The sequence below is a fragment of the Grampus griseus genome, assembly GCF_964374135.1.
Source record: "Grampus griseus genome assembly, chromosome: 10".
NCBI lineage: Eukaryota > Metazoa > Chordata > Mammalia > Artiodactyla > Delphinidae > Grampus > Grampus griseus.
Genome location: NC_139004.1, coordinates 102,733,184 through 102,752,514, shown reverse-complemented (window position 1 = coordinate 102,752,514; position 19,331 = coordinate 102,733,184). Strand labels below are relative to the sequence as shown.

General features: G+C 64.2%; 1 protein-coding gene across 2 annotated transcripts in view; it reads left to right on the top strand.

The window, feature by feature from the left end:
• Nucleotides 1-18,623, top strand: part of EEFSEC (eukaryotic elongation factor, selenocysteine-tRNA specific) — a 149,503-nt gene extending 130,880 nt beyond the window's left edge. For both annotated transcript variants that reach the window (XM_082664664.1, XM_082664663.1), the window contains one exon: nt 18,124-18,623. In XM_082664664.1, the coding sequence (XP_082520790.1) occupies nt 18,124-18,296 (173 nt within the window). In that variant the 3' untranslated portion in view covers nt 18,297-18,623. The remainder of the gene's footprint in view (nt 1-18,123) is intronic.
• The last annotated feature ends 708 nt before the right edge of the window (nt 18,624-19,331 follow it).

Below are 19,331 nucleotides of genomic sequence, written 5' to 3'. Positions count from 1 at the left end.
GCGGTAGGGAGTGGGGGCAGCGTGGTAAACAGGGACCACTGCTTGGGCCTCGCTGCTCCCATGCGATGGGACGCAGGCCCAGGAATCAGACTTCATCTGGTTCAATTTTTATGGAAAATTTCCTGATTGAAAACTAAAACTGTCTGAACTAAACGAACCCTGCCTTTGGGCTGGGTTTGGCCGTAGTGCCTTGTGACTCCTGCTTGGATTTCTGGAAGGACACTTGGGCCTCGGGGTCAGGAGTCCAAGCTGAGCCGTAATACGGGAGCAGTGTCTTATGGAGCCGTCACTGCTGGCTTCCGAGACAAGGGTCCTGACCCTCGAAACCAGATGGGCTAGAGGGACGACCCCATCCTGACGCCCAGGGAGCCTTCCCAGAAAGTCCTCAAGGTTGGAAGGCCCCCACGTTCACACAACTGCTCCTTCAAAAGGGTTCTCTCCGTTTGTAAGCCCCGGGGGCCGGAAGCCCTACGAGACGAGTTGGGGACCCACCGGGCAGCACTGCTGGTTCTCGAGGGTGGTGGGAGGATGTTGCTGGGCAGGGACGGCTCCTCCGGACAGACCTGCCCCTGTCCCGGCACCGCACCGCTGGCGTCGGGTGGCCCTCGGCCGCTGCCTCTGAGCGACCCAGAGTGCCTGCACTGTGTGGCCAGTGCCCCGAAGGGTGTGAGCAAACTAAGCGGGGGCAGGGGGTGGCGTGGAGACGCGGCAGGGGCCGCTCGGGGAGCGGGGCCTGGGGGTCCACCAGAGGCAGGTCTCGAGTAAGAGGCTGACTTCATTTGATTCGCGATTTTAAACGACCCCCTGGAGAATGGTTTAAGGAAGGCTGGAGGGGAAGCGGGACAGCAGAAGTCTGCTGCAGTGCACAAGTGACTGTGAGGTCTGTGTCGTGTGCGTCGGAAGCCCAGGAAGGCTTCCCGGAGGAGGGGACAGTCAGTCAGAATCCTGCCCCATCCGTGGACCGCCTCAGGCCAAGCACGAGGAGGAGGCCGCGCTCCAGGCCTGAGCGTGTGGGCGTGTTTGGGAAGCACAGCAGGAGCAGTGGGAAGGGCCGCAAGCGGGGGCTGCGGAGGGCATGAGGGCCGGGCCTGGGTCACCGAGTCGGGAGCCAGCGTGGTCCTGAGCTTCCCCACGGGGCGGAGCACAGCCTCAGCTCTCAGTGCCCCCACCGGGTGTCACCACACCGTTCTCACGGTGTCCCTGAGGACATGCGCAGCTCTGCACAGCAGACGGGCAGCTCTCTGGTCTGGGCTGCTCGGGGTCCTGCCGGCCCTGCACCGGCCCTAGCCTGGGTCCCGACACCCACAAGGAGAGCCCCGTCCTGTCTCCACAGGTCCAGCTCAGAGACACCATGAGACTGCAGCACCCCCGGGCCGGCGCTGGCCAGGCGTCCAGGGCTCGGGACCAGGCGTTCGCTTGTGTCCCAGTCGCATGTCTTAGAGAGGGAGACTGAGCCTTGGGAACAAGACCCGTAGACAAGCCTAGCAGCGCGGCTGGAGCCCTGCCCACCACCGCCTGGCCTCGTACCCGCTTGGTCCAGCGTGCGGCGAAGCAGTGCTTTGGGCAGACGCCCTGCCCTGTACCTCGCGGCATCGGGAGCACGAGCGCCGGCCCCCGCGGGAGGTGGCCGCAGCCCAGGCGAGCTCTGGAGGAGGTGGGAGTTGGAGCTGGGCCGCTATGGCTCCTCTCAGGCTTCGCACCTGGTCCCGTCTCCAGCTCGGCTGCAGCAGGCCGGGGTGGACAGCCGTGCAAACAAGATCCGGGGAAGCTGTCCGTGGTTTGTTTATTTATTTATTTATATTTGGCTGCGTTGGGTCTTCGTTGCTATGCCCAGGCTTTTCTCTAGTTGCAGTGAGCGGGGGCTACTCTTCGTTGCGGTGCGCAGGCATCTCACCACAGTGGCTTCTCTCGTTGTGGAGCACGGGCTCTAGGCGTGCGGGCTCAGTAGTTGTGGCGCACAGGCTTAGTTGCTCCGCGGCATGTGGGATCTTCCTGGACCAGGGCTCGAACCCGTGTCCCCTGCATTGGTAGGATTCTTAACCACTGCGCCACCAGGGAAGTCCCTGTGGTTTATCTTTAAGAAAGAGGAGTTTAAGCAACAGCCGCTGTCCGGGTGGTGGACAGTGGTCCCTGGATGTGGTCGCTCAGCTGGGGACCCTGCGGGCCGCGCCGCCTCCCCACAGTCCTCCCATGTTCCGAGCCCGCTCAGGAGGGCAGCTCACTGCGTTCAGAGCCTCCATTTCCCTCTGGTGAAATGGGGGTAGTCGTCCAGTTGCGAGGGGCTGTGAGGATCAGGCCAGTGCACAGAGCCACCCTGATGGCCTGCCGTGTGTGCGCCCACGGGCTGCGGGCCGAGGCCACCAGGTCCTGCGGTCGGCCACACTCAGCTCCACACAGCACAGCCACGATAGAATCAGGTCGGGCCCCGTATCTGGCCTCTGTTGGTCCAGGTCCTTGATGCGCTGCCTCTTCCTCCTGCTGCAGCCCTCGCCCCGCTTCCCTGAAGGGTACGCGGAGGCTCAGAGGATCTGGACGCCTGGCCCAGCAGACCCTGGAGTCCCCATATGGAAGTGGGTGCTTCTCATGGGCGCTGCTCCACTGAGAGGCTTCTGGAAACCCAGTGAGGAGGAAAGTGTAAACTCGTCTTGGTGCCAAAGGGAGGGGCCGCAAGGAGTCCTGGTTGTGGGTATTGTCGTGTTCCCATAAATAGGCCTTTGGACAACGGGCATTTGGGCTGCATGTTCCCTCTGAGGTTTAAAATGAAACTGGTTTTCTTTTCCTGTAAAATGTGTGGTCCCCACACACATCCCCAGCCACCCAGTCTGGTTTCCCCGGCGCTCCCAGGAGTGCCCTGCAGAGCCCTTCCCTGGAGGAGGACTCGGGGTGAGGAGGACACCCTGCATCTGGTGGTAGTGTCCCCTGGAAGAGCCCCAGTTTCCCCGCGTGGGGGACGTGGGTGAGAGCAGGTGAAGGCAGCCGCAGCTGACGTTCAAAGTCATCTTTGAAAAGAATCAGAACACCAAGTTGTACATGCCATGTCCTCTCAACCACGTAAAAAGAAGCTTTGCAGAGAAAAGAAAGAAGAAACCAGGTGAAAACATTAACGATGGGACTGTGGGAGACTTTTTCCCTTTTTAGTTTTCTCTTGACACGCAGATTTCATTGAATGAGCCTGGTGCGTCCACAGCTCTGGGCCAAAGGCATGGAGACTCCCCCGCCCTACTCAGATCCCGGGTGCCAGGCCCCGGCTGGGTCCTAAACCCAAGCCCAGACCCAGGGCCCGCCTTCAGCCGCCCTCAGCTGCTCTGTCCCCTGGCGGGCCAACTGTATCACGGGGGCAGACCCCCCCAGGCCACCACCATCTGACAGACCGTGGGAGGGAGTCTAGGCTTGGAGGCCTTCGCCGGGCCTGAAAGGACGGGTCACCCTGAGCCCCAAGGCCAGGGCCCGTGTTGAGCCCACGCCCCCTGTCCAAGGACTGGCACCGTCCAAGGAAGGCAGGTGGGCTGCACCCCAGCCGGCGGGCGGCTCAGAGGGGAGCGAGGGAGCTCAGTGAGAGGCCGGGGAGGGGCTGGCCGGGCTCGCTGCAGGCCGGGAGCACTGAGGGGGTTTGGGCAGAGGAGGCCGGGATCTGAGGCATGTGTAGACGGTGGTCCAGGGAGGCTGCAAACCCCCCGTGGAGCCCCAGAGAGTTCACAGCGGGCTCCGGAGAGCAGGCGGGGCGGGAGCCTCAGGCTGCCCTCTGTCCCCAGCCCCGGGCCGGCTGCCACCCAGCTGCGGGCCGGCTCACTCCGACGGCTGCCTTCTGCCCGGACAGCCCGGCCCACTTCAGCCCCACGGGGGCCTGAAGCCGGCTCTGTCGGGGCAGCGACCCTGAGGTGAGGGGACCCTCCCCAGGCGGTCAATGGCCTCCCCCTAGGTCCTGTCACCGGCTGTCCACGGAGACTCTGGAAAGCAGCTTGGTTGGGAGAAAAGCGGGTTGGAGAGAGTTGAGGGGTGAAAGTCGAGGTTTCAGAAAATCTCTATAAAATGAAAACAGACCATCCGTCTCTCTCACTGGCGTCTCACCCGACAGTGGCCTTTGTGGCTTTCACCCCACCCCGTCCGTGGGTAAGCAGCTCTGAAACCCAGTGCAGAGCCAGCTCCGGCTGCCAGCCACCCACCGCTGCCTCTCCTGGAAGCCAGCCTGATGGAGGGGGACCTTCACCAAGCGCAGGGAGCACTTGGGGTGTCTTTTCTCCCCCAAAAGAATGGCCAACCCTCCTCCCCTTTGGCCATTGAAGCATTTCAAAGCAATTGTAAAAATTATATGAACCCCATCGAAGAACTGTTACAACAATGTTTATACCCAGTATTTGAAACAAAGACAATGATATTATAAATAATTGTAGATGATGAAGATAGGCAAGAAAAAATAACATCATTAAAAGAATTTTACAAGACGGACCGTTCACCAAGACGGATGGAGTAACACAATACGTTAAAAATATCTACAATTAACATAAACATGGCACAGTGTACAGAAACCATCTGCCGACCAGCCTCACCCTGGGCATGGTCCCTTGTCATCCACATGGGCCGTGCCAAGGCCTCCCCGTGGCCCCGGCGAGGGCAGGGCCCCCAGGAAGAGGCCATTGGCATGTGCCTAGCAGGCCTGGGACCTAGTTCCAGCACGAGGAACCGGGGGCTGAGGAGTATCCTCCTTCCCTGCCCTGACCCCGGCTGAGGTCCGCCCGTCCGTGTCCCCACGGCGCTCACTGCTTCTCCATCACGGCTCTCAGACACCGTGCTGTTTCCCAGGGGGTCCCAGCGGGGAGTCTCTGCAAGTCTCTGGCCTGTCTCGGGCGGCGTTGCGGTGGCAGCACCTAGGGCCACACGACAGCTCTCACCCTATCCCCGGTGGGTCCCCTGTGCCTCTTTCTCTTTCTTTTAATCAGTATTTGATTTTGTTTTTAACCTGGGAAAACTTTGGCCGCACAGAAGAGACACCCCTGAAAGCAGCAAGATCAAACAGCAGACGTGAATGTCCCCTCACATGCTCAAGCGTCTCTGTCTCTCTCTGTCTCTCTCTCAAACACTAGAATCCTGCAGACGACGCGAGAGCCCCACCGCTCTCCCACAGGTGACACCCCCTCCCCGTGCGTCCCTGTACTCTCCCTGCCTGAGGTTGTGTCCCTAACAGAGGTGGCGTTGCTGCGGTTTCAGTGGCTCCGTTTTTGGTCTCGCACTGACCCAGGGGTGCTAGAGCCCTTGCTGCTTCCGTTTCAGAACCTGCGCCCCCGGCGGGGTCCTAGTTGACTCACCTGACTGCTGTGTGTTGTCCCGCAGCCCGGGCAACTGTCACCTGTGTGAGCACGGGTGGGTGGTTTCCACGTCTCCCTGCTTCACAGCGTTTCCCCGGGTGGGCACCAGGAGGCCTGCTTGTCTCGTCCTGGAATGGAGTGAGGCCCTGCCCGCCTCTCCTCCACCCTCATCCCTCCAGCCCGCGCCTCCCCCATGGCCTGTCTCTCGCCACTCAAAGGATGCAGCCGTTGGGCTTTCAGAGCAGCTTGTCCTCGGCCTGGTTTCTTGGAGGCCCAGGGTCAGCCCTAAGTATCAGGCCTCTGCGGGAATCCTCCCCTGCGGAGCAGAGCCGGGGGTGAAGCGAAACCCCGGCGTTTAATCAGAAACTGGGCCCCTGGTTTGCTCTGTCCGATTCTGCAGGCAGCCACTTCCCATCTGTAACTTGGATTAAGGTCCCCAGGAGGTCGTGTCACAGTCTTGAGGCTGTCACGTTCCCTCAGGAGGGGGAGTGTGCGAGGACGGATGAGCAGGCATCTGGAAGCGCCTGCGTGTGCCTTGTTCTGACGCCCCGCCCCTGCCCAGGGGCCCGTCTCTTCTGTGGTCCACGGCTGGAAATTGGCCCCTGGGCTGGGCCTTGCCCCCGGTGGTGGGTGATTTCTCTGAGGCAGGACGGGCGGCCCAGGGCCAGTGGGGACCTCGGAGGAGCCACCCGAGTCCGGCTCCTTCACACGCCACTCCCCGCCCTGTGCTGCGCGCTCGGCTCAGCTCGGACTGGGGACGCAGGGGCAGGAGAAGTTGCTGCTCCCTGCCCTTCCGGGCTCCGTACCTCCAGACGGGCCGGGAGCTGGGGAGGACGCGGGCAGGTGACAGGGAAGGCGCAGCTTCCTCGGTCTGGAGGAGCCCGGAGCACCTGTGAGGAAGCAGCATCGTGTGAGACCGGCCCGCGACTCACAGTCACCGGGGTGGCCGGGGGTGGGGGCAGGTGCGTGCAAACGCCCGGTGGGAGATGCAGCGGGAGAGGTCGGCGGGGCCGTTGTCCCCTACCTCAGGACAGGGGAAGCCACTAGAGCCAGGCTGAGCTTATGACTCTGCAGCCATTGCCTGGCTCACCTTAGGCAAGGCCCTTGCATGTCAGTTTTTTCTTCTAAAACGGGGCTCCCGACACCCACTTCCCGGATTATGAAGAATAACAAACCTGGCAGTCTTTGGCCTTCCGGTGGCCCCTGGGGCTGCCAGAGGAGAGACATGGGAAGCTGCCTTCAAACTGCTGGACCTTGAGGTGACCCTCCTGGGAAAACGGGGTGCAGCTTCCCCACCACACAGAGTCCACAGGAGGACCTGGGGCCTTGCCTGCCAAGGGCAGACACTGCAGCCGCCAGCAGGGCCCGCGGCACAGGAGGAGAGCGCGTGCCAAAGCTGAGGTGTGCAGGCTGGTCCCCGGTCGGAGTCCTCTCCCCGCAGCCCCAGGCCCACCTGAGAGCCCCGGGCCAGCGGGAGCTGCATGGGCCGTACATCTGTGCAGGTGTGTCTGAGCCTGTGTCCACGAATGTGTGCCCGTGCCCGCGAGTGTGAGTCTGTGCCCGTGAGTGCTTGTGTGTGTGTTGTGTTTTCATAGAAGGGGGGTGAGTGAGAGGCCAGCTTCCTGACAGGGCAGTTGTAAAACATTCATAAAACTTTTATTGGACTTGCCACCCTTCCAGATAAATATTTTTCGATTTTATGGGCTTGTTTTAGGGCCCTGAGCTTAATCATGGCTTTGTAGCCGCCTTTAAAAAAATTAAATATTGTTTTGGCAAAGGGAGCCCCCTCCCCCCACCCCACCAAAGGCAGCCGCTCTCTGAGCTCATAAATTCCTGCCGCTCTCAACTCCTGCCCTCTCTCCCTCCGTACCCTCACAGCCACACTAGGATGAACCTAGAAAACGAGGGAAGAGGGAGAGAGAAAAAATAACTGTTATTTTTTTCCCGCTGCCGCCCCAGCCTAACGCTGGAGGGTCGTCGGTCCAGCCCATAGCGTCCACAGGAGGAAGCCAGCGAGGGGTCCAACGGGACCCCTGCTGCCTCCTGAGGGCCACTGCCTGTCCTGGAGACAGGGATGGGTTTGCATAGCCCCCAGCTCCTCCCCAGCTCCCTCCTGCCCCACGTGGGTCCTGAGCAAAGCCCCCTCTCACGCCCCCCGCCCCAGGACTCAGCACATCACCCGTCGCTGTGCTGCAACTCCTGCGCTCATGCCTCTGTCCTTCACGTGTCGGTTGTAAGTGTGTGCCCTGGCAGAGGTAACCCGTACACGGCTGTGTCCCCACACCTAGAGCAGGGCCTGGTGCTGTCACGCGTGCCCGGTGGACACCCCAGCGGTGGTGATCGTGGTGTGATAAGTGGTTCATGCTGTGTAGACTTGCTTTGTGCTGGACACCGTCCTAAGCGTTGTGTCATGTTAACTCACGTGTGCGTTACGACAACCTTGTAGAGTGCATTGTACTGTTGCCCCATTTTTTGGATGAGGAGACAGGCACCGAGAGGCAGAACGCTCGCGTGAAGCCACACCGCTGATCCGTGCACAGCCGGGCTCTTGGCCGTTCCTACTGATTCCGGGGGGGACCAAGAGGGAGAGCCTGTGCCCTTCCAGGCGCTGCAGCCTGGACTGAGCCCTGTCCGGTGGGCACAGCCAGCACTGGAGCCCGGCCCTGGGCCTGGGGGGCTGGGACAGTGGCTGAAGCTCAGATGCCTACCCTGCCGGGTCACCAACTCGGGTGCCTCCAGGGACGGGCGGGTGACAGAAATGAGTGGAGCCAACGGGCCCGGCACAGGCCACGGAGGAGCTGTCACGGCCGCCCCCCCACTGCCGCGGCGTGGGAACGTGAGGGTAGGTCCTCTGGCTTTTCGGGACAAGCTAGTAACGCAGAACCGTGTGTCCAGCGTCTTGAACCTGAAGGTTGGTGAGTCACTCATGTATTTCAGAAATGCCGTGGGCACAGAGACGCGTCCGCCAGGCCTAGCTAGGGAGGAAGCCTTCTCAGAGGAGGCGGCCCTGAACTCGGCCTTGAAGGGGGCGGGGGAGACGGCCTGGGGAAGGCTGTCCCAGGCGGAAGGAACGTTGGCTCTGCTCGGGAGGGCGCGCTCCTGCGGCCCAAAGCAGGGGCTGGGGGGACACTGGGGGGTGGCGTGCGGGACGCCTGGACGCCTGAGGAGGCCGGGGTTCCCCCGAGGGGCGGCGGACGGAGTCCGATGGAGCCCCCAGAAGACCTCCTGGGCCGCCTTGCGAGGGGCAGGGGCAGAAGTGATTGGGGGGCCTGGTTCCAGGAGGAAGGGGTGACCCAGGGTGGAGAGGCAGAGACAGGCACGAAGACCAGGCCAGACCAGACACAGGAGCACGTCTATGTGCTCAGAGCAGCGCATGGCGCTCACCCCCTGGTACGGGCAGGGTACTGGGCCCCTGGCATTTAAGACCCCTCGAGCTTTACTGGAAAAAGCAGAGAGGAGGAAGCCTTGTTTCCAGGGCTGGGGAGGCAGGGCACGTCCACGGAGCCCGTCCGCTCCAGGCTCCCTGAGGCCACTCGCCGCCTCTTCCAGGGAGGGGCTGCTCCCTGCTCGTGCGGCCCACTTCCCATCATGGACACTGGGATCTGGGGGCCGTCCCCAGGTGCCCAGTGGAGCTGCCTCTCCTGAGCCGGCGATCCACCCCCCCCGGCTGACGGTGGTGCAGGGCCAGCCATCCTTGGGTACACGTGCTGCGATCCGCATGTGTCATACTGGTGCAGAGACAGCCACGGATACCAGCTCAGGTCCCCTGGCACTGTCCTCCCCACCCCGGGCCTAGGCCCCTGAGGGCAGAGAGACGCCTGGTTGGAGCTGCTCTGAGCTGAGGTTGGGCCCTCCTCAGACTCGGGGACAGGCTCCCCACATGTAGCATACGCCCTGCCCCCTAGCCGCAACGAGAGAGCTGAGCCACAGACAGACTAAATCCCGCCCAGGGCAGAGCCTGGGAGGGCGTTTTGGAAGGAGGGGGACACATGCCGGTGGGTGAGGGTCCACGCCAGCCCATCAGCAGTTGCGGGGGGCAGTGCCGAGCCAGGCGGGTGCTCCGTCCCCATTGCGCCTTCAGGGAGCCCCGGGACAAGGACAGTGCACATTGCGGGGAGGGGAAGGAGCAGAATGCGGTGAGAATCAGGCAGTGATGCCGCCTGCAGCACCTGCTCTGTGCCTGACCCTGCACTGCGGGCTGGGGACCCACGTGGCCACGTGGGCGTGAGGGCTGCCATGGAGGGAGCCGGCGCAGGGCTCTCCCGCTGGTACCTGGTGGACACACGGCAGACGGCTGTCGAACGGATGACGTAGCGATGCAGTAGCGTCGAGCCAGCCTCGGTGGCGCGCTGGTGTTGGTGGGTCAGGGGGCAGTCAGCCCTCACACCTGCCTCCCCTGAGCCCGCCAGGCGCTCGCAGGCCCGGCTCTGCCTGTGAGGGGCTGTGCCTGCGCTCGCGGTCCCGCGTGCCCGTGCAGGGGGGGCAGCCGCGCTCGCCCCGGCTGCAGGCTGCAGGTCAGGGAGCGGTAAACGGCCGGAGCCTGCGGCTGTTGAAGCAAGAGTGTGGATGGGGACCAGAGGCTCGCCCCCCGCCCTTCCCTGTCACCGGAGAGGACCGCCAGCCCTGGCGCCGCCGCTCCCAGCGCACTGGAAACGGGGCTGATATGTAATCACGCTGCCGCACACGGGCCCTGGGAGGCGACTGCTCCCCGGACCTTTGTGCCCCTTCGTGATTCTGGGTGAGGGCTTTTTTCCCGAGTCATAGAAAGGACATTTTTAATATGTGGAATTTTTTTCAAGAAAAGCACTATGAGGAAGCCTTTTATTGTCCGTAAGCTCTGCGTTTCACACCAGTGATCTTGGTCTCTGCCCTCGGTACTTTAATTGAAGATTAACTGCTGCTAAAGAGTGTACACATTTAGGGAGTGTTTGCAGTGCTAAAATTCAGCCTCCTCACTGTGGGGACAGTGTCCTTGGGGCCACCGGGACCCGTGCCCTCCCTCGCCAGCCTCCAGGGGAGGTCCGCGGAGGAGGCCCCGGCAGGAGGGGTGAGTCCTCGCACTCCGCGGGGGCAGGTCGGGCGTCCAGGAGCAGCGTGGGCTCCTGAAGGCAGGGCCCTCACGTACCTTAGCCCCGAATCCCTCGTCCCGAGCCAGGAGGACGCCTCTGCTGAGAGCAGGCCGGTAAGGCCACCGCGTCCGCACCGGGCTGTGGGCTCGGAGCTGCGTCCCCGAATCCTGAGGGCTTAGGTCACTTCTCTGCCGCTAGCCGCGTGACCTTGGGTGAGTCCTTCACAGCCCCGGGCCTCAGCTTCCGCCTGTGGATGGTGGCACGGACGGCGCACCTTCCTCGTGAGAGGCGAGGCACGCAAAGTGCTTCTCTCCTCCTTCCTGGGCCGGGCTCTGGGATCCAGGCTCTGCCCTGGGAGAGCCTTGGTCGGTTAGGGGTGAGGTCGCGGGCCAGGCCCAGGCCCGGGTGCAGGGCCCTGGAGCTCAGCCCACTGCGTCTTGGCTGTGACCTCGCGCTCGCTGCTGACGACCTCGTGCCGGCTTCCTGGTGTGCAGAGTCCCCCCGGGACACAGCGTGAGGTCGAGGGCCCTGCTGTCCTGAGGCAGCAGGAGCAGTGCCTGCACGTGGTTGGGGCCCTGTGGACGTTAGCCGGGGTCACTGTCGGGGTCCTCGTGACCGTGGAGAGCTGGCTGTGCCCATCCTCTGGCCGTCCGCGCCAGGTGTGCCTCACGGAAGATGGTCTCTGCCCTTCACACCCACCTGCCCCCCGCCCGCCGTGGAGTCCACCTTCAGCATCTGTGGGCAGTGTGCGAGGAGTCCCAGCAGTCCCGTTGAGACCCAGAGCACGGAGGCACTGCGGCCTCATCCCTGGAAGTACCTGGAGACAGTCCCCCTGGGGCCGGCCCACGCTGCCCGGGCAGGGCACCCCCAGTCGTTCCCCTGCCTTGTGCCCTTTCCTCCCCACCCCTGTGCCCCGCCCGGCCCTTCAGCTGTGTACCCAGCGAGAAGCAGCAGGGTGCTGGGCTGGCCAGGCCCGAGCCAGGCGGCGGAGGGCGTGGCTTTGTAAGGCCATGGGCCTGACTAGCTGTGTGACCTGGACAGTCACCTCCCGTGCCTGGAAAGGACTTCTGGAGGCTTGCAGGAGACGCTGAACGCTCCTGGCTGGGCGGCGTGTCGAGGAGAGCGCCAGCTAAGTGGTTGCGGTGACGGTGGTGGCAGGGGCGACCTGGCCGGGCCCAGGCCCCGTGTTCCAGGCGGCCTTCCCCGCCCAGAGACTTGGTCAGACCTCAGCCCGAGGGCTAGCCGGAAGGGCTCCCCCGAGCACTGCCACTGAGGCAGGGCAGCGCCGGCCTCGGGTCGCGGTCAGCAGGGTCCCACCCTGCCCGGACAGCCCTCACTCCTGGGGCTCGTAGCCCATCCCCTGTGGGCAGTCGCCACCCCCGGGACCGTCTGCTCGCACCTGTCCAGCGTCCAGGTCCCCACGTGCCGAGGGGGCCAGCGCGTTCTGCCTCCCCCAGTGCCTGGCTCAGCTGTCAGCTGTGGGAGGGTGACGGGAGCCAGGCGGACAGGTGGGCGGCTCTGATTCCCGGGGCGTGGGCGCTGCCGGGGCCCTGCCCTGGCAAATGAGACAGGGCAGGTGTGCCAGGTGGCCAGGGTCCCCCTTCCTGGAAATGCTGGCATGGCTGCAGGCTGCACCCCGTCTCTTGGGCACACAGGTTCTGGACGTGGGACAGTGTAGAGGGCCTCAGTGGTCCTGGAGGAGGGAGGCCTGGAAGGCTTCAGAGGAGCCAGAGCCATACGCTAAGCTCCGCTGAGACGCGAGCAGGGGTGGGGTTTGCCAGGTGGACGGGCCTCGTGGACACCTCAGGCTGAGGGGGCACCGGTGCAGAGCCAGGGCGGGGCGGGGGCGCATGGGTGAGTGAGGAAGCACGGGGTGTGCCGGAGGCGCTTGGCGAGGACCTGGTTAGAGGAATTTGGACACCTGCCTGAGGAACGGCTGGAGGTTTCTGAGCCGAGAGGGATGATCAGGTCTTTGTTCTGGAAGGATCTCTGGCAGCCGACCCAAGGCCAGATCAGAAGAGAGAGCTGGCAAGAGGGCCTGGAGGCTCCTGCCAGGAGGCCAGTGCAGGGCCTGCTTCTGCGGGGCCTGTGGGGTGCCGAGGCAGGGGTCCTGGGGGTGCCGCGCCCCGGGAGCAGCCCTGGGAGAGAGGTGGTGAGCCCTGGCTGCCCCGAGCACCCGCCCCAGTGGCCCCCCGCCCCCCAGCCACCTGAGGGGGTGTGGCCCCAGCCCGAGGAGCAGTGGGAGCCGACGCTGGGCGGCGTGGGGCTCGTCACAACCCCCAGCAGCCCCGCACCAGCTGCACCCCTTCCAAGTGACAAGGGATGCTCCCGTGCCCGGGCCGTCACCCTGTAGGTGAGCCTCTGATTCTCAGACCAAGTCATTTCCTGTTTCAGAATCGCTTTGTTTCTTGCCTTAAAACAAAATCCTTCCTTCCACACAACGCCCTGGTTTTCACTCCCCGCACGCCCCCAGTCTCCAAAGCCTTGGCTGCCTTATAATTTCAATTTACATGGTGTGGGAAAGATTTCTGCAAAGGGCCCTTTTTTGTTTTTGAAGAATTCATCATTGCTGCTAAGAAGCTTAATATAAATTAAAGGAGGAATTAAGCAACATTAAGACATCAAAATGGGGGTGCGGGCGCCCACCGCCTCGTCTTCGCCCATCAAAGGGGCCGCGTGGAGCCCGTGGAGTGTGCGCTGAAGGCCTCAGACGGGGCCAGCTCCAAGGAAGGGCCTGTCTGTCGCCCGCCTCTCCTAATTCCCTTTGTTGCGGGGACAGCGGAGCACACGTCTGATAAAAACTTAATCACCTTATCTTTTTAAAGCAAATTGCATCTCTGTTTACATATGGGATCCATAGCAGGAAGAGAAAGGAGGGAAAACCAGGCAGCTGTCCCCCCCCAGCCAGCCACGCTCCAGGCTCCCGAGGATGAAACGAAAAACCAGGCCCGCAAAGCCACGGCAGGGGTTCCAAAGCTGCCGTCACCCCAGAAGACCCCAAAGTTCAGGAGGGTCAGCAGGAAGGGAGCCGACCCATGCCCCGGCTGCCCAAGCGGCCAGTCCTTCTCTGCCCGAGCGGCCAGTCCTCGCGCCAGCTCTGGTCGCCAGCCCGGCTCTCCCTAACCCGCTAGGCCTGCCCTGTACCGCACTTGCCTCTGGGCGTGTCGCTGAAAACCAGGCTGCCTGTCCTCCTCGGGCCTCTCCGCCGTGCCGGCTCCATCAGAGCCAGGCTCAGCCCAGACCCAGTTCGAGGGACCTCAGCCACACTGCCCCCAGGGCGGGCATCCAGTCCAGATTCGAATTCATCCTGTGGCTGAATTCAAGGCCCTTCCCGACCATCCAGCCCCCAGCCCAGCTGCTGGCTGTGCCCCGCTGTGCCCCTCAGCCACCCGTCATCCCCGGGATGCTGACCCCCCAAAGGGCCCCCCTGTGCCCCGGCTCCCTCCCCGCCCTGCATTTCTGCTCTCTCCAAGGCTGCAGCTGCGGGAGGGGGTGTGCTGGAATGGCGGGAGCTGGCACAGCTCTGAGGGGCCACCGCGGGGGCCAGTGACCCCGAGCTGCCTGCAGGGCTCGGTTCCCCCTGGAGGGTGCAAGCCGCCCACCAGCGTGGAGGCCGCTCTTCCAGTCGGGCCCCAGCATGAAAGCGAGGCCAGCAGTTGGGGGCAATCTGCCGGCTTTGATGGCCGTGTCAGGGCGGCACCCACGGCCAGGGCTTGGGAAACAGCGCGCTGCCCGCATTCTTCCCTGATTACCCGAGCCCCAGCCAGGGCCCAGCAGCCTCCAGCCCATTGTGCCTTTGTGTGGAGCTGGCGCTCGGTGAGAAAGGCCAGCCCGGCCCTGGGAGAGTGTCCCCAAGGGAAGCCACGGGTAGCAGCGTCACCCCCAGGGTCACGCCAGCCCTCCCCACCACATCCCGGGGTCTGGGCTGGTCGGGGGGTGGAGCGGGGCCGCTGGGCTCCAAGAATCCTGAGGGTTAGGGAGAAAAAGCAGGGACGCCTGTGAGCCCCGTGGGATCACGGGGACAGCGTGAACTTGAAACCTGCAGCAACTCTACCCTCATGCCCACCCCACCAGGCTCCAGGTCACGTGGGGCAGGGGGCCTGCTCTCTAGACCCAGCTTCTCCCTGGGCCGCAGGCATGCAGACGAGTTTTTCTGGTCCTGGAGGCACAGCTCTGCTGGTGGGTTTCCCTTCCTCGCCCTGCACACCCACTCGAGACCCCACTCATTCTCTGCGTCTTCGTCCAGCAAATCCTCCCTGTACCCGCAGGCCAGGCCCTGTGCCTGGGCCCTAACTCCCACACAGGCCGCTGGGGAGCAGACACAAAGCAAAACTCCTGCGAAATGGGGCTCCAGCAGTGATCCCGCCAGCCAGGGCAGGGGCGGGGAAGCCTTCCCGTGGGGCAGTGGCTGAGTAGGAGTTGGCCAGACAGAGAGGGCCGGGGAGAGTGTTCCAGGTAAACGGAGCGGGTTCAGAGGCTCTGCTTTATGTCTGCTGGCTGGAGCAGGGAGCCCGTGATGTGGCAGAGTATACAGGGAGGCACCCGCTGGGTGACACTCAGGACCTTGGATGCCAAGTAAGAGGAGAGACTCTGTCCCGTGGGTGGAACCAAGCCGGGACAGCCACACGTGTCTCAGCGCGGCCCCTCCGCCCCTGGGGGTGGGACTAGGGAGAAGACCAGCACAGTGGTCCCCCAGGGCAGCGCCGCGGAGGCCTCCTGTGCGGGGCCGGGCGGCAGGGATGCAGAGCAGGGATGCTTGCTGCAACGGCGGCGCAGAATCCGCGGCCTCCCTGGGGGCGAGCAAGGGCCTGAGACCCTCCCTGTCTGGGCTCCCACGGGCCCAGCACACGGGGCGCCTCGTGGACACGGTTAGCCCAGAGCCCCAGCCCTGCAGCCCCACCAGCACGTGGCCATATGTGCTCTCTGTCCTCGAGCACCATGCCCACCCCACCCAGGACTTGGCGCTCAGGCTCTCTGCCTGCAGACCCTCACCCGGCATCTCCATGTGGCCGGCCCCTGATCTCCAGCCCCAGGTCCCCCCCGGTCCCGCCCCGGTTCTTCCTGGAGAAGCTAGCCCTCGGCGTTATTTCCCTGGTGGCCCTGGTGGCTGTCTGCCTACCTTGCTGCCTTGTTTACTGCCTGCCCCTTCTCGGGCCAAACTCTGGCGGGCAGGCCCGCCATCGTCTCCCAGGCCTGGAGAATTCTGTGAAGGTTTTCAGGCAGTGACCACCCGACACCCTGACCTGCCCTCACTTCACACCACTTGCCACTTGGCTGAGGGGAAAGGCCACCACACAACAAGGTGGCCCCCAGTGGCATCGCCACGCATCCCCACAGCCTGGCTGCCCCAGCAGACGGTCTCCGCTGGTCGGCATTCAGGCCACCCCATAACGGAGCAGAGGGAAACAAGGCGGCCATCTCAGGAAAACAATTAAATGGCCTCGTCCTCGCCAGCGCCAGATAGATTTTCCAGCTCTGCCTGCTTTGGGCCGCGCAAGGTATGCGCTCTGTGTAACGAGAGCCATCGCGGGCGAGATGGACCGCTGATTGGGCCACGCCTGTCTCCCCAGCCCGGCGCAGACGCCAGGGAGCCCCGCGCCTCTTCAGCCATCAGACCTCCTGGCACCAGAGGGGGACGGGCTGCCCGTGCATTTGTCAGGGTCTGGTGCCAGCCGCCTCCTTGCAGAAGGAAGGCCGGGGAGTCAGACATACCTGCAGGACTGGCACTGGCCTGAGGGCTGCCCCGGGGCCTTTCCCACGCCCCACGCCCCACGCCCGACCCCAGCGGCGGGCGTGGGGCCTTCGATCTGACACCAGGCTGCCCAGCAGGAGGGAGGCTCCCCTTGGCCCCAGCATCCTGGAGCCCCGTCCGCCAAGAGCCCCGCCTCCCCAGGGAATGCAGGCTTTGAGGTGGGCGGTGGAGAGGGAGACCAAGTCCCTTGTGCAGCGAGCAGGGCCGTCCCCGCTGACTCTGCGGTTGTCCCTTGAGCCAGCCTCCTGGTCACCTTTCTAGACATCCAGCAGCTGCAGGGCAATGCCCAGTGCTCTCCCGGGCTTGCTTCCTCTGCAGAGCCGTGGTCCAGATCCTGTTTTGGGTGGACACCCCGAGCGATGGGCTGGGTGGCGGCAGCCCACATCTGCCACCAGATGTGGACCAGAGTTCAAATCCTGGCTCTTCCCAGCTGACTGTGGGGCCTCACATGAGGCACCGCCCTCCTCAGGGCTCCGTTCTCCTCAAGTGTGTGGAGGGCCCGGGGGACGGGACGGCCAGGGTCCTCCCTGCACTGAAGCGTGACGTGAGCTTCCGCTGGCCCCTCTTCTTGGGAGCAAGCCAGCGCCCAGGCGAGACTGGGCCCGGGAGGACACCCCTCACATGACGGCAGAGGCACAGTGGGTGCACCGGGTGTGCAGGGGGCGATCCACCACCTCGTGCCCATCCCAACTTCCCACTGGCTCCGGACACCCAGCCGTTAGGTCTCCTGGCCAGTGGAGCCTCTGTGTGTGGATTAGAAGTGAGTGCCCTCTCTGGGGACACAGCGGCCTGCCAGGACCCTCGTTTGGTGAGCGGGTGTGGAGTTCCTAGCTCCTCACTAGGGTGTGGAGTCTGCACACCTCCTGGCCCATCCAGGCTCACCCTCACCCCAGCCCTGCCAGCCTGCTCCCAGCAGGGTTGTGGGACTCACAGAGGGGGAGCGGCTTGTTCTGGGGTGCCCGCTGGTGCAGAGCTAGTCTGGGGCCTGGCCAGAGCCTCGGCCCATACGCTCGGGGTAGCCAAGTAGTCTCACCCTGGCCGGTAGCCCACGGAGAGACTGCCTCGTGCTGCCCCCAAGCAGACGCCTCGTAAAGACAAGCCCCAGAGAAAGGGGCACCGCAGCCTGGTGTTGGACGCGGGGAAGGGCGTCCCAGGCAGGAGGAACAGCATAGACAGAGGGGAGCCCGGGGACGGCCGTGGGTTCCTCAGGGCTGCCGGGAAAGCACGAAAGCAGTGGACGACGGGGCTGGAAGGGTCGGGTGGGCGTTAGGGTGTCAGCAGGAAGCAGATTTCCGCTCGGTCGTTCGGCTGGAGGGAGTGGACAGAGGGTCTGTACCGAGGCACGGGTGCTGAAAGGAGCCAGTGAGCCATGGGGGCTGCTCCACCCCCACCCGGGGTTAGGGAGACAGCATCTGCCAGCGCCCAGGGAGGAGGACCCCAAAGGAGCTCTGGCCAAAGAGTGGGACCGTCGCCCCACTTCTCCCTCCCTCCGCCCTCCGATCCACTAAGGTCCTTCGGCAGAACCGTGATGCCGTCTGCAGAGGTCGCCACCCGGGCACACAGCAGGGCGGGGAGAGCATCTCCAGGGGCTGTTGGAGAGTGCCGAGCCCGGGGGGGCCTCAAGTGCCAAGTCTCGGGGTTGAGACTTAGGATGAATGCGCCGGGAACGGCAGGGCCGCTTAGGGCACCAAGAGTGGGGCGGCCCACAGGGGCCTGAGTGCTGGGTGGGTGGGCGGGCAGGGGACCGGGAGAGCCAGGTGGGAGCCATGCTGAGCTCCAAGCCAGCCGGGCTGGTGGCGTGGACCAGTGCGGCGAGGGGCCCGGAATGCTGGTTGGGGAGGCAGGGGGGCGAGCCCAAGGTGACACTGGGGTCCCGGCTCCGCCACAGAGGGTGTAGGGCGTTGCTGAGTCGTGGGGCACGATGGAGCTGGGCCAGCACACGTGCCGTCTATGGTGGCGGGTGGCAGAGTGACAGGCTCTCCCTCTGTGCCTCACGCAGGTGGCCTCAGCCCCGAGTCCAAGAAGATCTTGACACCCACCCTCAAGAAGCGGGGCCGCGCCGGCCGAGGAGAGGAGGCCGGGCAGCCAGAGCCCGTCCAGCACGTGGCTCTCAGTTTGTCTTTCAAGCGCTACGTCTTCGACACCCACAAGCGCATGGTCCAGTCTCCCTGAGTGCCCGCCGGCCGCCCCAGGGCACCTTGCCCAGGCCCGGGGGCCACAGTGCCACGTGTGCCTCCAGGCTCTCCCCGGAGCCCCCGCGCCCCCCCGCCAGGGGACAGCACCGTGCAGGAATGGGCTTCGGCTCCACAGCTGGTGGCCGGTGTCCCCCAGGCTGCCCGGCTGGCGGCCAGCGCTTGCCAGTCGCAAATAAATGCCCCGTGGTGCCGCCCGTTCTGCTGCTGGTCTCTGATTTCCCAGATCTGTTCCCAAGGGCGATGTCGGGAATTGCCAGGGCTCCTGCCGAGAGCAGGGCTAGGGGAGGGACCCGTTGGGCTGAGGGGGTCCACAAAGTGTCAGGCCCTTAGGTCAGGCTCGGTGGCCCCTCGGGTCTCCTGGGCCTTGAGAGAGTCCGGGAGTCCTTGGGCAGCCGAGTCCAGGAAGGGCGCCCAGGGGTGTCTGGGAGCAGCGGGTGCCAGGCCAGTGCTTCGGGGCAGAAGGCAGGCTGGGGGGTTTGGCCCTGCATCCCAACACCAGGAGTCCCCAGGCCTTGTGCCTGCAGCCGGGCCTCTCTCGAGCCCAGCAAGCCCCGCCCTGGCTCCTCTGCCCCCTGTGCCTCAAGCCACCCCACCCTGCAGCCCGACCTGGCCATACTCAGAAAAGGGTGAAGTGGCAGAGCTGACGGGCTGAGGGGGTATCAGAGCTTTTAAAGACATTTGCAGGATGAACACATGTTCCAGAGTCCCTTTATTTGGCCTCCAGGTGGACGCAGAGGCCTCCCTTTTACCCTGGTAATCGGTGTATTATGCTTTAATTTGCAACAATGGCATTAAAAATATTAACAGGGATGGCTCATAATCAGATGACTTGGGCCTGGTAAGCCCTGGAGCCAAGGGCCCCGGGCAGAGAAGGATGCTGTGGACCCGCCGGGCCTGTGCGTGGTGGCCGTGCTGGGCAGCGGGCAGGCCTAATCCAGCGCCAGCATGGGTGCCGGCAACAGTGGTGGCAGCCACCCCACGGCAGCCCTCACAGGGTCCCAGACGTCAGGCC